Source organism: Stegastes partitus, unplaced genomic scaffold, assembly GCF_000690725.1.
Source record: "Stegastes partitus isolate 25-593 unplaced genomic scaffold, Stegastes_partitus-1.0.2 Scaffold89, whole genome shotgun sequence".
Classification (NCBI taxonomy): domain Eukaryota; kingdom Metazoa; phylum Chordata; class Actinopteri; family Pomacentridae; genus Stegastes; species Stegastes partitus.
In genome coordinates this window covers 336,247-348,431 of record NW_007577820.1, presented here as the reverse complement: position 1 = coordinate 348,431, position 12,185 = coordinate 336,247, and the positions used below count along the sequence as shown (strand labels likewise).

Below are 12,185 nucleotides of genomic sequence, written 5' to 3'. Positions count from 1 at the left end.
AATAGAACCTCGTTAGAACCAGTGTGACTTTAATAGAACCTCCAGTACAGCCCAAACCAACTCAACAGACCCTCGTTAGAACCGATGTAGCCTCATCAGAACCCTGTTGGAAGTGATCTGATCTCAGTAGAACCCCGTTAGAAACACAGTGAAGTCATGAGAACCTGGTTGGTTCTGAAACACGTTAAATCCACCGAAGCTTTGATTTATGACGAGTCTTATTCAGCGGATCCACGTTTCGTTTTGAGAAAAGGTTCAGATGTGGACGAGTGTTTTAGAACATTAAAGTTCTCACCTGTAGGAAGAAGAACACGACTTCATTACATCATCATGTTGACGTTCAGTTTGGTGCGATTACGTGACAAATATTTGAAAACTACAAACGATGTGAGAAAAGTTTTATTGGAGGTTAGAAGCTGAACAGATGCTGCAGCAGCTCAACTCAACGACAGAAGAAGAATCAACACAAAACATGTTGCAGACGTGACTGTTTAAACTACACTCATCAGAACCCTGCAGACTCCGTTACCCAGAACCCCTCTGAGGCGGTCAGCTGATCGCAGAACTCTGTCGTCTCCTGCTGGTCACTGCGCTGAACTGCAGGCAGATTCCATCACCTGTACCAAAAACACACAATGTGAAGATTTTACATTAAATTATTAATTACATTGTTTTTAAAATATACAATAAAATACAGAAAATGGATTCAAGAAATTGTATTTGTAGGTTGCATTTGTATTTTTTTTAAATGTAGGTTAAAAACTCATCATCACTTGGAGTAAAACATTTTTTCTTTTAATTTTATTTTAAAGTTTTATGGGGAAAATTGTTTGATCACGTTTTATATCAATATTTATTTTTTATTTTAGTGACTAAAATAAAGACCTGAATGTTCAGAAACACAGAACTGGTTCTAAAGTTCTGAACTGAAGTTGTTATTTAAACAATTATTTCATATCTTTGGAGGTTTGGACGAAGGAAATTTGTTTCAACTTTTACAGTTTCACCAGCATCAGTAAAGCACATCTATAAAGCACAATAATCAATACAAAACTGAATTAAATAAAGTCTGAATGACTGACAGGTTCATCACATCAGCTGCAATTTGAGGCATTTCATCGATAAATACTAAATAAGAGAACCACAGTTTTAAATATGAGCGTCGAACACGTCACTAAACATTTAGTCGCCTCAAAATAGTTTCATTTGTGCCGGAATGAAGGACCAAAAAGGCTCTTAACTGATTTTATTTCTGTTCTTTTGTTTATTTATCAGATTTTACGACATTTTTAAATTTATTATTAAAATATCTGTTTGTGTTTTTGAACAGATTTTATTTCTGTTTAGCTTTAAAAAAAAATTCAACTACTTTCTTGCAGTTGGTTTGTTGTTCATTTATTTTAATGTGATTTTTGTTTGTTTTACTCAGATTTTAGTTTGTATTTGTTTTAATCAGAATTTTTTCTTTATTTGTATTTATTTTACTTAGATTGTACTATAGTTTGATTTTGTTAGTTCTTTTAATTCATTTTTGTTTTGAAAGTGATTTTATTGTAGATTTCTGTGATTATTTATTTTGTTCAGATTTTATTTTACATTTTTTATTTTAAACGTGATTTTGTTTTAAATTACTGTGATGTATATTATTTTGTGTTGAACATTATTTTACTGGAGCTTACTGTGGTTTATTTTTATTTACGGTTTGTTTGATTGGATTTTATTTTGAATGTGACTCAGTCTGACTGTTTTTTATTTTACTTCCTGTTTTTTGTGTACGTTTTTGTGAAAGGTGATTTTTTTTGTTTTTGTTTGTTTGTTTATGTGTTTTTGTTTGTTTTCGTTTCGGCGGTGATTTTTCTATTTGTTTTTGTTTATTTTCCTTCTGAGCGTGACGTCATAGAGTCCGCCCGGTCGCGCTGACGTCACTCCTCCTCCACCCGTTGCAGCCATGATGGTGGGTCTCTCTTCTCTCCCTCTGGTTTTGTGTCGTTTCTCGGTTTGGTGTCGGCCCGCGGGGCCCGGTGCCGCTCAGCCGGTGGTGCTGTTGTTGTTGACGGCGTTGTTGTTGTGTTCCGGCCGCTGTGTCGGTGAACTAACGGCTCCGTGTGTCTCTGTCTCCGCAGCAGGAAGGGCTGGACGACGGACCCGACTTCCTCTCCGAGGAGGACCGGGGAGTGAGTGCTCTCCGTCTGCCTGTTTACCTGTTCACCTGTCCGCTCACCTGTGTGTCCGTCCACCTGTCCGCCCGCTCACCTGTCTGTCTGTGTGTCTGTCTGGGTTCTGCTCGCGGTTCGGTCCAGCTAAAGCAGCTAGTTAGCCGCTAGTTAGCATTAGCTTGTGTTTTTCCAGCCTTATTAGCCGTCCCTGCTAACGTTAGCTTGGTGCTAGCGGGCAGTTAGCCTGTCAGCTGTGGTCGGACTGGTTCTCCGGGACTGGAACCGGACCCTGGTGCCGGTACAGCCGCGGGGCCGTTAGCTCCACCGGCTAACTGGGAGCTAACGGGGCCAACAGAGGCTGAGCTAGCAGCTAACTAGCCGCGGTGCTGCTGTTTCACATCATTAACGTGCTGCTAATGAGCTGTTTGAGCTGTCACATGACACACACACACACACACACACACACACACACACACACACTGGGATGTTTATTGGTTAATCACTTTCAGTCCAGAGGAAAGTTCAGAGGAAACCAGCTCAGAGTGAGACCTCCCTGCTGACTGTTACTGGTTTAACTGGGAACCACAGCAGCTGTCTGGGTCTCCTCAGGGTTTGACCACTAACAGCTGTTTTACTGTCAGTCAATCTGTCGACTGTTTTACGGATGAATCACTTAATCTAAGCCATTCATTTTCCTTCAATGAAGCAAAAAGGTCATATACTTTAGGTTTATTTAACTCTGACCAGCTCTATGTTTTGATATAAAGCAGCTACGAACCAAACACAGAGTCACATATTTGAGTGTGAAACTGTGGCGTTAAACTGCCAACATGATAGAAATAAACCAGAAAGAAGACTTAATGTTATGAAAGTCAGAGAGGTTTTGCTAAAACCTTTAACAGGTTTGTCAGCAGGGACACGGTGGATGTTTTACAGCTCAGTTAACTCATTTCTGTGGTTGTTCTCTGACTTTAGTAGCAGTTTTAAATTCTCTGTAATGCAGCTGAACTCTTGGTGCAGCCGTTGTCTTTACCTCATGTCTATTTAGTCAGACAACGTGATAAAAACCAGTCGTTTATTGAGGCGACTGCTAGTTAACGTGTCTGAGTGAGTTCCATCCTGCTGTCTGACAACAGAACCTTCTGGAGATGAGAGCAGATTTATTGTGAGTCCAGCTGATATTAAAATGCAGTTAATGAGCACAGAGAGCAGGAAAGAAGCCACTCGATGGAAACCTGCTGTGGTCTGACATCAAACTATCCACATTCTGGTTCTGGGATCATTTAAAGCTCTCACACACTTTAGACATCTTTGACTCTGAACACAGCTGGACTCTGCTGCAGCCGCCGTTGATTCAAAGAGTCGCTCTGGCAGCAGCCGACCAGAGATTAGAGCCAAAAGCTACTGATGTTAAAACACAGTGATCGTGTACAGGAAGAACATCTGTCACAATGAACTGAAGAACTTTAGAAAAACAATTAAAAAACATCCTCATGAACCTTTTAAATGTAATTTCTGTAATGTTGCAGTGGCTTGTAGTTGTTTAGTCGACCCAGATAAACATTAAATGAATCACTAACTAGTTTTCTGATCTCTCAATCCATGAGAATAGTTTTTTAAGAAGACACTAATTTAAACTGTTCTTCTGAAATGTAAATATTCAAGGTTTGACATTTATTTTCAAAGAAGCTTGTAAATAATTTTAAGAATTACCGTCTCATGTGAGGATTCTGCAGAACTTTTGTCTTCGTTTTAAGACATTAACTCCTAAACTGAGGCGACTTAAAGGACAAATAATGCGTCTTTAAGAGTTAATTATTTACGTGAAGCTCCGCTGCTGGTTGTTCTGCTGCTTTCAATCAAACATAATTAATTATTTTTGTCTTTTTTAATTTTTTTTTTTAAAATAAAATTAGAAAATGTCACAAGGCGACAATATTTTGTGTTGTTAGGATGGTTCCTTTATTGATCCTTTTACAGGAAATTACTTGTTACAGCAGCTACATTTAAAAACAAAAAACACACAGACAACCCGGCAAGACACCCGACGCTGAAGGCACACATAAAATATAAAACTAAATATACAATAGCAAATAAAAGTAAAAATAAATGGGTACCCAGTGAGCACATGTTAGACTGATGGAAGCAGATGTAGAACAAATAACTCTGAAGTTAATCAGCCACTGTTCTGGAATCAGTAACTTGGTTGGCGTCGTCTTTTAATAATCGTCTAAATTCTGTGATTTCAGCTTCTTAAATGTGAATATTTTCTGGTTTCTTTTCTCCTCTGACAGTAAACTGGATGTCCACCTCGGTTTGGTTTGTTGCTCTCTGACCTGCAGCTGGTTACTGATGACTTGTACTCCAGGAATAATGTAAATATTACTTCCAAACACTGGAAAACCTAAACAGTTCCAGTTTACTGTGATGAAGATTCACATCCGAGAAGCTAAAACGAAAAATCACTCAAAATGATCAATGAATGAGCAAAATCGTTCCAGATTGATCTTCAGGTTGTATTTCTTTTATTTTGTTTACCTGGATGAATGTAAATCAGGTCAGGCTCGTGTGTTTCATGTTTCTGATGTTGCACACAGAAACCAACCCGATCAGTCAGACTGACGTTTGCAGCTTTTTTTCCACTCTGATGAATAATTAACAGAAAGAGCTGAAGACCTGAAGCTTCTCTGGACTGAAACCTTCCTATTTGCTGTGTTTAACATGTGATTTTTGCAACACGTCTGACAATGATGCACGCGGACGTGTCGGTGTCGGTCCGTGTGCGCTGATCGCTGCATGCACCGGTGCATTGTGGAATGTGTGTTGTGTGTTGTTCTGCTGCAGCCGCGGGCGGTGAACGTGGATCTGCAGACGGACGCCACGCTGCAGGTCGACATCTCTGACGCCCTCAGCGAGAGAGACAAGGTCAAGTTCACCGTCCACACCAAGGTGAGGCTCGGAACCAGGACCGGAACCCAACTGAGTTCAGAATCAGAATCCTTTAATGTCATTATACCAAAAAAAGTACAATGAAATTGGGTGCAGTCCCATTCAGTGCAAAGAGCAACTATAAATTAACAAACTGTGCCAGATAAAAACAAGACGTTTGTAGAGCCTGTAGGTGTATATAATAAAAAAACAGTGACAGTAGTTAATAATGGATATAAAAATGTGAGTATTTACAACAGCAGTGAGGAACGGAGGCACCAGAGAAACGCTGGTGGTAGATTACACCTGAGTACATGTGACATACTGCAAACTGAGAGAATACTTGTTGTTCAGGCAGCCAGACGGAGCTAAAGTGACTCAAAAAATAACCAAAGTGACCTAAAATACGTCCAACAAGATGAAGAAATATAAAAAAAAAAAACCAACTTGATTTTTGTACAAATTGATTCAAAGCTTGTCAGGAATGATTCAAAATCTGCCTAAAATGGCAAAATCAGCCCAAAGTGGTGTAAAATCTGTCTAAAATGATCCAAATCATATCTAAAAACCTTAAAACTAGTCTCACATTATTTATAAATTGTGCAAAATTACTTAAAATTTGTCCAGAAAGAGTCAGACTCAGGTTTGCAGACAGACCGAAGAAGGAAAAGAGGAACCAAAACCAATGAAAGTGTTTCTCGTGTCTCGATGAGTTCTACTTGTTTTTCCCCTGAACAACTCTGATTTGAAAGATTTGTCCAGAAGTAGTTCACATTTGTCCAGAAAAAAATGAAAGCTTATTAAAAATGAGAAAAAAATCCCTAATTACTTGAACTTTGTCCAAAATAATTAGAAATGTGTCTAGAATTATGAAAACATCTTTCGAATCGTCCAGATTGACTCACACTCAACCTTGAAGAGCTTTGAGCTGCTCAACTCCGTGAAGGAAGCAGATGATCGTGGTTCTCCTCCCAGTAAGTTTTTACATTTATAAATGGATCATGATGTTCTTTCTGCCTCCACAGAGCACGCTCCCAAACTTCAAGCAGAACGAGTTCTCGGTGGTCCGACAGCATGAAGAGTTCATCTGGCTGCACGACTCGTTCGTCGAAAACGAAGAATACGCAGGATACATCGTAAGAGCACCAACGCACCGACCGGAGTGCAGAGAAACCACAGGACTGTTTAATAATCCACGGAGCTTCAGTGTGTGACTGTTTGTTGTTGTTGTTGTTTAGATCCCTCCGGCTCCTCCCAGACCAGACTTTGATGCGTCCAGAGAGAAGCTCCAGAAGCTGGGGGAGGGGGAGGGATCCATGACCAAGGAGGAGTTCACCAAGATGAAGCAGGAGCTGGAGGCGTGAGTCCACAACCACACAAACAAACAGGCTAACAAACAAACAAACAAACAAACAAACAGACACCTGAGTGGCTGTGTGTCGTCCACAGAGAGTACCTGGCCATCTTTAAGAAGACCGTCGCCATGCACGAGGTGTTTCTGTGTCGCGTCGCCGCTCATCCCGTCCTCAGGAAGGACCTCAACTTCCACGTCTTCCTGGAGTACAACCAGGACGTAAGTATCGGCGCAGAAAACACCAGGGCTGAAGAAACGCAGGAAAATATCCACCGGATCAAACACCGTGATCGAAAACTACAACTGAACGTCCAAAACGAGTCGAAACTTGCCCAGAGTGATTAAAGGCAGTCTGAATAACCTAAAATGCCGAAAGTGACTCATATTCAAATTGGCAGACCTTTTATATGCACAAAAACCTGCCGTGTAAAAGACTAAGGGGAAGAAGAAACCAAAAGGTAGCACCTCAGGTAAAATAAATGTCCAAAATGACTCAAAAACTGTCCAAAATCACCCCCCAAAAATATCCAAAGTTACTCAGAATATCTTGAAACTTGTACAGAATTATTTAAAAAAAAATGTCCAAACTCACAAAGAACATCCAAGACGACATTGAGTTTGTCCAAAATGACATAAAAATGTTAGAAATTACTTGAAATTTGTCCAAAATGTCTTAAAGGTTGTACAGAGTTATTCAAAAAATGTCAAAAATTAGTTAATTTTGCCTAAATTAACTCAAAATTATTTAAAACTCATCCACAGTGATGTAGACCTCAATTCAGAACAACTCAAAACGTATCCAAAATGACTAAAAATGATCAAAATAAATCAAAAGTGTGTTCAAAAATGAGGAAAATTGTTCAAAACTACTTGAAATTTGTCTAGAATGACTGAAACGTCTCCACAGTGATTCAGACTTTGAGCCCAAACAACTCAAAACTTGTCCAGAATGATGAAACAGAATCTGATTGAATCACACGAGACCTTTAGTGCTTTTGTCTGTGTTTTAATAAGGAGACAGTTTGCTGCACGGTTCACATCTCTGGTTTACTAAATACGTTGCATGACGGTTGTGTCCCTACTTAGAATTTATGTTTCATGTTCCAACAAAGGACTCAGTAGATGCTCTTCACTCTGTAAAACTTCTGCAGACAGTGTTTAAATTCAGCACAATAGACCAGATTTGTCCCAAATGCCTCCTCTCCTGGAGTCCGACCTCCATCTGCTGCAGCCACATCAGAAACAACATAATTGTGCTCCTGAACGTCACACATTTCGTTGCGTCTGATTTGCTGCTCCGATGAACGCAGCCTCTGAGACGTCTCGCTCTGCTGCTGCTTCCTGAACCCGAACCTGCAAACTGTGCAAACATCAGCTGTTGACTCAAGAGCTGGACGTCCATTAAACACTGAGGAGCAGGAGTTTGCTCTAGTGTCGGTTTATTAACACTTCAAACACAAACAGCGGTTACCTGCAAACACACAACCTGCTGACTGAACTGGTGAATCTGTGGCGCCGCAGAGAATCGTCTGAGTGGTGACAGACGATGTTATGGTCTCTGACGGTTGAGCCAGAATGAAGCAATGAGAGCTTGTGGTTGTGAACCTGCTTCCTGTTGGGTCCGTGTTGTAACGTTTGATCTGTGACCTTCCAGCTAAGCGTACGAGGGAAGAACAAGAAGGAGAAACTGGAAGACTTCTTCAAGAATGTGGTGAAGTCGGCCGATGGCGTCCTGGTGGCCGGAGTCAAGGTGACGAAAAGCCCCGAGTTCAGAGCTTCCAGATGAGATTCATCGTCTCGTATCCTCACCAACCTTCTGTGTGTGTTTCAGGACGTGGACGATTTCTTCGAGCATGAGAAGACGTTCCTGTTAGAATATCACAACAGAGTCAAAGACGCCTCGGCCAAGTCCGACAGAATGATCCGCTCGCACAAAAGTAAGAGGAAACACACAGGTTTTAATTTTGAAGGATGTTTTCCAGGCAGGAAGTATCTAATGGAAGCTGCATGATCCAGGTGCATGATGGGAAATGTTCTGTTTGTGGGATAAAAGTCAGGAAACCGACACTTGAGCTGCTCAGACCAGAACGGTCCAGTTTTAATTCAAAACAACACCTGATTAACGAAGAAACCTCAATCTTCATTAAAATGTGACGTAGTATTTCTGTTACCTGCGTTTCAGTGAGAAAAGTTTAGAAAAACAGAAGTTGAGCTGCTTTTAAAAAAAAAAAAGTTTGTAGTTTTTTATTTGCACTTTTGTCTCAGAAAACAGTGAAACGTTGCACTGCTGCTGGAGAGAAGAACGGTTTTCACTTGGATGAATAGGAAAGATGCTTTTACAAGTTCTCCAGCTCATAGTTTACTGTTTGGAAACAAGTCCTTATATGAACATGTTAAAGTTAATTTGTGTTCATTCACAGCACCTTAGATACAGGTTACCTATAACTGTTTAACATTATGAAAGCATACATCTCTCCAAAATAGGATTTAAGGCAAAGAAAGTGTATTTGTGTAGCACATTTCATACACACAAGCATGTCAGAGGGTTTCATAGTGCAATTAAATGTAAAACGTTTAAATTCAAAGAAATAAAAAAGACGCACCTTTAGAAAGAGTAAAGGAGGGATTACTGTCGGCGCCGTTGTGTCAGAAACCAAATAATTTCCTCGTAGCCTCGCAGCTTTCAGCAACACAAAACCATCAATGCCACTTAGGAAGATCCTGCTGGTAGCATTAGCAACGTGGCTACTCCCACCAGTGGGTTTAGAGTGTAAAATACCTGCTCCAGACGCTGTAATCGCTGTTTCATGTTTATATCTGTTGTTGTGTTTGTTTAGACGCTGCTGACGACATCAACAGAATCGCGTCGTCTCTGTACACATTAGGAACGCAGGACTCCACAGACCTCTGCAAGTACGGACAAATGCGTTTCCTAAAACTCCTCTGAATGTTTCCTGTTTTGTTTTTTTTTGTGCATAAATGTAGTGCGATTGAAATTCAACAAAATGTCTCGTTTGTCTTCTGTTCAAGGTTCTTCCTCAAAGTGTCGGAGCTGTTTGAGAAGACGAGGGTACGTACGTCTTCAGATCGAGCTCTGAGTTCTGCAGGTGTTCTGGAGGATCCATCTGCTCTCATCATGCTCTGAGAAAAGTTCTACATCAGCAGCCTTCCAGGATTAATCCGTTATTTTTAGTGGCAGAAGGAACAAACCACCTGTAAACACCCCCACGTTTTCACTACTTTGAACAGTGACAAAGACTCTCAACAAACCAGGAAGAGACGCAAAGTGAACACAAACAGATACTATTTCAGCGCAAAGAGAGATAAAACTACCTCCTAGACACGCAAACAGATTGACAGTGGATGCAAAATGGCTGCAAAGAGCCACAAAACAGTTAAAAAAATACGTGCAAGATGAACTAACACACGTGAAATGACCCAAAAAAGATGCAAAATTAACACAAGCAAATGTAAACCCAGTGCAGAGCCAAAACGGTAACAAAGACACAAACAGAGCAGAGAGAGACACAAATCGAAGACTTGGGTCCACCAGGGTTCTCTTTGGTAGAACTCAGACCTCTGGCCTGCAGTCCTCTTTGTGTAGTTGTTTTCTTCACACTCTGCTGATGCTCTTTTGTTGTTTCACAGAAAATTGAAGCTCGAGTCGCAGCAGATGAAGACCTGAAGTTGGCCGATCTGCTGAAATATTACCTGAGAGAGTCGCAGGCTGCAAAGGTCTGACACCTAAACACCCGTTAAGGTCTGGAGCGAATCAACTGGTTCCGTTAAGTATTAACTGTGTGATGCTTCACCTCTCAGGACCTGCTGTACCGGAGGAGTCGGGCTCTGGTCGACTACGAGAACGCCAACAAGGCTCTGGACAAAGCTCGAGCCAAAAACAGAGACGTCCTGCAGGCCGAGACCAGCCAGCAGCTCTGCTGCCACAAGTTCGAGAAGATCTCCGAGTCGGCCAAGCAGGGTCAGTGTTTGATTAGGTCCCCGATGTTTGAGTGGAGCAGTATCAGGAAATTATAGACTATAGAAAGTGTTCGCCCCTCTGGAAGGTTTCCTCTTTACTGCTTTTCAACATTGAGTCGTGGTCCGTTTGTTTTGACAAGAATTTACAAAAAAATCGACTCTTCATGTCACAATGAAAACAGATTTCTACAAAATAATGTCAATTATTTGCAAATACAAAACGTAAAATAAGTGACTGTACAAGTATTAACCTTTGTAGCAGCTCCATCATTGATCCTGTTGATTGATCCTCCATCAGCCTGAATATCTGGATGCAGTTTCACCTCATTCTGATGAAACTGTTCAGACTGTGTCAGGTTCCACAGGGATCATGAGTGAACAGAACTTTTCAAGTCCAGACACTAATTCTCAGTTAGACTGAGGTCTGGCCACCAACCTGCTTTACATCATGATGCTGCCACCACCGTACTTTACAGTGGGAATTTTGTTTTTGTGATGATGTGCAGAGTTGGGTGTCTGCAAAATATAACATCTAGTCTGATGGATAAAAAGCTCCGTTTTGGTCTCCTCAGACCAGAGAACCTTCTTCCAGGTGACTTCAAAGTCTCCACATGTCTTCTGGTAAACTCTAGTCCAGATTTAATCTGAGCTTTTTCCAACAGAGTCTTTCTCTTTGTCTCCCATAAAGCTTTGACTGGTGAAGAACAGACAACAGTTTCTTCCATTGGAAATCTGTTTTCACATTAACATGAAAGAGTTCTTTTTTTTTTTGCTAATTCTTGTAAAAAAAGCCAAGTTAAATTGAGCATGATTCCACATTGCAAAGCAATGAAAGGGGAAATCTTTGAAGAGGCATGAATACGTTTCATTTCTGTTAAACTGCTGGGCCTGTATGATGGATGGGCTTCTTATGTTTATATCTAACTGTGGGTTCTCCTCTGAACACAGAACTCATAGACTTCAAGACGAGACGAGTGGCAGCGTTCAGGAAGAACCTGGTGGAGCTGGCAGAGCTGGAGCTGAAACACGCCAAGGTAGGAACCTCCACTGTTGAGCTGCTCAGAGAAAATCCTCTTAGGTCATGTTACAGTCAGATTAGAAGATCAGAGTCAGGACAAACCTTTTCAGCCTCGATTACCTCCAGGCTGTCTGATCGACATGTTGTTTCTCAAACAGCAGCAGGAAAAGCAGCTGTAGCGTCATCATGTCTCTGCATGATTTAACTTCGTCTAAATCAGGTTTTTGGTGTTTGATAAAGAAGCCAGAGTTGATTAATTCATAATCATCATGTTCCTTCATTGAGGTTCATGTTTCAACATAAAGTCCTGCAGCTCTGTGGAACCAGAACTACATGAAGATGGATAGAGAACTCAGAGATGTCTTCTGTCAGCACGACTCATTTAGAACGAAGGAAACCAGAGAAAGAGACGCTTTTTTGATTATTTATTTTTCAAAAATGTCATAAACTTTCGGTCAGTTTTTCACAGATGTTACCAACACTGGAAAAACAAACGCTCCCCACACTATAGATATTTAACGACTTCTTAATACAAAGAAACAAAACAAATGTATGTAAATATAAAGCCATAACTTTTTTAATCACCTGAAAATATCTTAAATCATATGCATCACCTGTGTCTCTGACTCTGCCCTCTCTCACTTGTGAATTCATCACTTGTGTCTCTGACTCCGCCCTCTTTCACCTGTATATACATCACCTGTGTCTCTGACTCCGCCCTCTCTCACCTGTATATCCATCACCTGTGTCT

General features: G+C 40.8%; 1 protein-coding gene across 3 annotated transcripts in view; it reads left to right on the top strand.

Moving 5' to 3' along the window:
* Nucleotides 1-1,931: 1,931 nt before the first annotated feature.
* Nucleotides 1,932-12,185, top strand: part of snx6 (sorting nexin 6) — a 12,692-nt gene continuing 2,438 nt past the window's right edge. The window contains exons 1-13 of one of the 3 annotated variants that reach the window (XM_008277108.1): nucleotides 1,932-1,954; nucleotides 2,124-2,174; nucleotides 5,001-5,105; nucleotides 6,110-6,220; nucleotides 6,323-6,444; nucleotides 6,534-6,657; nucleotides 8,093-8,188; nucleotides 8,270-8,375; nucleotides 9,276-9,351; nucleotides 9,469-9,508; nucleotides 10,087-10,173; nucleotides 10,258-10,417; nucleotides 11,365-11,450. In XM_008277108.1, coding sequence (XP_008275330.1) covers nucleotides 1,949-1,954; nucleotides 2,124-2,174; nucleotides 5,001-5,105; nucleotides 6,110-6,220; nucleotides 6,323-6,444; nucleotides 6,534-6,657; nucleotides 8,093-8,188; nucleotides 8,270-8,375; nucleotides 9,276-9,351; nucleotides 9,469-9,508; nucleotides 10,087-10,173; nucleotides 10,258-10,417; nucleotides 11,365-11,450 — 1,170 coding nt within the window. In that variant the 5' untranslated portion in view covers nucleotides 1,932-1,948. Of the gene's footprint in view, nucleotides 1,955-2,123; nucleotides 2,175-5,000; nucleotides 5,106-6,109; nucleotides 6,221-6,322; nucleotides 6,445-6,533; nucleotides 6,658-8,092; nucleotides 8,189-8,269; nucleotides 8,376-9,275; nucleotides 9,352-9,468; nucleotides 9,509-10,086; nucleotides 10,174-10,257; nucleotides 10,418-11,364; nucleotides 11,893-12,185 lie in introns of those variants that run through there. The other 2 variants (XM_008277106.1, XM_008277107.1) reach the window with 2 other exon arrangements.